Source organism: Cibotium barometz, chromosome 15, assembly GCF_041138505.1.
Source record: "Cibotium barometz isolate CiBa-2024 chromosome 15, ASM4113850v1, whole genome shotgun sequence".
Lineage (NCBI taxonomy): Eukaryota > Viridiplantae > Streptophyta > Polypodiopsida > Cyatheales > Cibotiaceae > Cibotium > Cibotium barometz.
The window spans coordinates 30,906,599-30,910,739 of record NC_141060.1 but is presented as its reverse complement, the minus strand read 5'-3'; the positions used below and the strand labels follow the sequence as shown (position 1 = coordinate 30,910,739).

The 4,141-nt window shown below is 48.2% G+C and overlaps 1 protein-coding gene across 1 annotated transcript; it reads left to right on the top strand.

The window, feature by feature from the left end:
• The first annotated feature begins 225 nt into the window (after positions 1-225).
• LOC147631169 (G-type lectin S-receptor-like serine/threonine-protein kinase At5g24080) lies at positions 226-3,791 on the top strand. The gene is made up of 2 exons (XM_086809495.1): positions 226-1,827; positions 1,941-3,791. Exons 1-2 carry the CDS (start codon positions 918-920, stop codon positions 3,449-3,451), a joined length of 2,421 nt encoding a protein of 806 aa, XP_086665621.1. The 5' UTR covers positions 226-917; the 3' UTR covers positions 3,452-3,791.
• Positions 3,792-4,141: the final 350 nt, after the last annotated feature.

Sequence of the window (4,141 nt, the reverse complement as noted above, 5' to 3'; positions counted from 1 at the left end):
AGCTGTTTCTCTCATATGAAGAAGCATGGGTGATGGCTGATCACTTAGCTTGTGAAGCTAACTGTTTTTTTTTGGTGGAGCTTGTAGATGGATACAACCCTTTGTCTAGATCTGAAGATTAGTGCTAGTCAAACTATTCAATGTAAAGCTTTTGGAGTGTCAATTTGTAGAAAGGATATTTGTGTAGTTAGACATATTTTCTTGTCCTTTTTCGTTAATTTTATTTTCATCCTTTAAAAAAAGTTATTTGGTTTTATAATTAAAATTTCAAAAGATTGAACGTTTAAATTTTGGGCTAGGCAAAATTACAACCTTAGGGACGGTTTTTTAAATACGTGAACATGGTTGGAGGCTGAGCAATACGTCGTGATGACAGCAATACATGACAAAGTGGACGGAGCAACCAGGGCGAAACAGTAGTGGTCGTTGGACCTGTCTCTTCAGAAAAAACTCTATTGGTGTTGCTGCGCGGGCAGGGCCCTCGCGTTGGACCAGTCTCCTCGTGGTCGTTGGACCTGTTATTGGTCTTGCTGCGCGGTAGAACATTTCAAACCTTCTAAACCTTTTAACGCGTAACCAAAACCTTTCAAAATCATTTTACAGGAGGTCCAAACATTATTCGGGAAATGTGGCAGAGGCTATCATCCAGCCAGTTTTCAGCCGGTTCAGGTAAAGGGTAGATTGTATTTACCTGTATTGCTTGATCTGTCGGTTGGAGGAGATGCCCGGGCCCCAATGGGCCCAGGCCGTAAAACAAAAGTTACTGTAGCTAAAACCGCGTAGTGCAGTGGGTGGCAGATGGGACTCGCCACTCGAGAGACGTGCGCCTTTAGTATTCACCCCTCTGCGTTTTCAATTTTAAAGGCTTCAAACTAACTCTCACAATTCAACCTGTACGGCACCTCCGGCAGCTCGTGATGGGAAGAAGCAACATGACTCTCGTATTGGCAGTTCTTCTGTATCTGTCCGTTGTCGCGGCGCGTAGGTCCAACTCCTCTAAGAGCTACTTGCTTGGAGACCAGACCCTTACATCGGACGGAGATGATGTTCTCGTCTCCTCCAACGGCAACTTCACTCTCGGTTTCCGCCACTTTCCCAACGTGGACAAGGACGTCGTAGATTTGTACCTCTGCATCTGGTATTCCGCCTTGATGGCAGATACAGAAACTCAAGCCCCGGGCGGCACGATCACATGGACTGCGGGGACTGCGGTAACGACCTCTCCGGCTCAAACCTTCGCCACTCTAACCCTCTCCGCTGGCAAGCTCCTCGTCCTTGGTTCCGACAACAACGTCGTTTGGTCACCAAAGGTGGCCAACCAAGCGAGCAAGGCTGAGCTTCTGGACACCGGAAACCTCGTCCTTCTCAACTCAACTTCTGGCGTAGTGTGGCAGTCGTTCGACTTCCCCACCGACACACTCCTCCCTTCACAGAGGCTGAGAATGGACACCTCTCTCACCAGCTGGTTCAATGCGACAAGTCCATTGGCAGGGAGTTTTTCTCTTACGATGCAGGAGGACCAAAACCTTGTCCTTTACTATGAGGCCACCGGAAGCAATATTCCCATCTGGGATAGCTCCGTCACCTATAGAGCCGGGGAGGCACAAGGAAGCCCTTATGCTGAGCTCGACGATGATGGCGCTCTTGTGGTGCATTACTTCGACGAAAACGGCGACCCTTTGATCTTAAGTTACAATAGCTCTATCGATTACGGGCAAAGAGGTGTCGTGCGGAGGCTTGTGCTGGAGCCTCGTGGACGTCTTAGAATACATAGCTGGAACCCTCGTAAGAATAACTGGTCAGTAGTATGGGAGAATGACTGCTCAGGTCAGTACTTTTCAAGCAAGTTAACCTTTCAATCGTTTTAAATTGATAATGCTTAAAATCACCTGAAATAAACACTGTCCATTACTGATAATTTAAAGCTTTTACTGGCTCAGCCAGATGTCTGGAATACACAAGCACATCCACCGGTGGCAACGCAACATCTGGCGGTAGCAACAGAAGAGTTGGCGGCAGTACCCACCGTAATAAAACTTCCACCAGCAGCACAACATTTGGCGGTAGAAACACAACAGTTGGCGGCAGTACCGACCGTAACAAAACTGACACCGGTAACACGACAATTTTTGGCCATAGCAACACAACAAGTGGCGGTATCGACAGCAACAAAACACTCACTGATAGCAGCTTTTCCAACACAACACTCAGCGATTCCGGCGACGGCCACAGCAACACCAGTTCCAACGTAGCAAAATGGAATGGCGGCAGCCGCACACTGTTTGGCGGACACAGGACGTTGAGGGTCTCATTGGGGTCAATTTCGGTCGCTGTTACGGCTGTGCTAGCGGCCATCGTTGTATGTGGGATCAAGTTGGCATCGAAGGGCCGCCCGGCTGACTTTGTGGAGTTGCAAGGCATGGAAGTTTCCGGCATAGAGCTGCTCAGGACTACAGCAACGACTATTCCTGTTGCCTTTTCATACAAACAGCTGCGGCGGGCAACTGACGGTTTCCGAGAGAAGCTAGGCTCAGGTGGATTTGGGTCCGTGTACAAGGGCGTCCTTCCAAACGGCTGCATGGTAGCAGTGAAGAGGTTAGAAAATCTCAGCTCCAACCATGGTCGCAGGGGGTTCGTGACAGAAGTGCTGACGATCGGGGCCATCCATCATGTGAACCTGGTGCGTCTGCACGGCTACTGCTACGAGGGCCCAGAGCACATGCTTCTCGTCTACGAGTTCCTAGAGAACGGGTCTTTGGACAAGTTTCTCTTCCACCATGAAAGTGCAGATGAGTCGGAAAAGCATGGGCAACATGATATACTTGCTTGGCCAGTGCGGTTCAAGATTGCGCTTGGAACTGCTCAAGGTATAGCCTATCTCCACGAGCAGTGTCGGGCCAGCATCATACATTGCGACATCAAGCCCGAGAACATTCTCCTTGGTGCAGACTTCTGCCCCAAGCTCTCCGACTTCGGCCTTGCAAAGCTCATTTCCAAAGACCAGACCAACACCGTCACTATCATGAGAGGGACCCGGGGCTACCTTGCGCCAGAGTGGTTGGCAGACCTGCCTATCACCGTGAAGTCGGATGTGTTCAGCTATGGCCAGATGCTGCTGGAGATCATCAGCGGGAGGCGGAACCTGAGCACGGCCGTGAGCTTGGACAAGCTGTACTATCCTTTGTGGGCATTCCGCAAGATGGTGAGGGGCAACATCTCGGACGTGGTGGATGTGAAGCTGGGTGGCAATTATGACCCGGAGCAGGTGGAATTGCTACTGCAGGTGGCCTTCTGGTGTATTCAGGACGAGCCCAGCGCCAGGCCCAGCATGTTCAGAGTGGTGGAAATGCTCCAAGGCAAGGCCCCTGTTCAGCGCCCGCCTCTGCCTCAGACTATCCGCCTCCTCACGAGCGACACCAATGAGGCGGAATCCCTCAACGAGTCTTCCTGAATCCTCACCCACTGAATAGGCGAGCAACCCAAATCTTGAGAGATTAGGCATTGAAATAGACAAGTAGGTGACCGCCACATATAACAAAAAATACTTTAGCCGGAGCGAAAAATTATAACTTTATTTCAAATTTAACTCTTTCCTAGGTCCTTTTCCTTCGCCTTTTTTTCTCCCTCTAAGGTGGATGTGGAGAGGCAGTAAATTGTGTTGTCGAACAAGTTGTCTTTAATAAAGAGTAGAAGAAGAAGTGAAAGTAGATAGATAGATACAGATATTGTAAAAGTAGATAGATAGATACAGATATTGTAAAGTATTGGAAGATATTCTACACATTTTTGAGTTTGAATGTTGAAAATTAATGTTGTTTTAGCATCAAATCTATTTTTGATAGAATTTTCCGCATGTGTCTTTTTATCCTCCATCTATCATTTTTCTCCTCTTTTTCTCTCTCTAAGACTCACTTTGCTCTCTCTCTCTCTCTCTCTCTCTCTCTCTCTCTCGCTATGTCTATTCCTCTCTGTCTCACTTTGTTCTATCTTCCCCTCTCTCCCTCTCATGCTTCTTTCTTTCCATGCTTTTCATTAGGAAAATTTGGAGTTAAAAAATGGCCCTCTAAGAAGAGCCATGTCATGACTTTTCATGGACTCTGGTGAACCTTACCTTATGTTAAAACCTTCACATGTGACATAC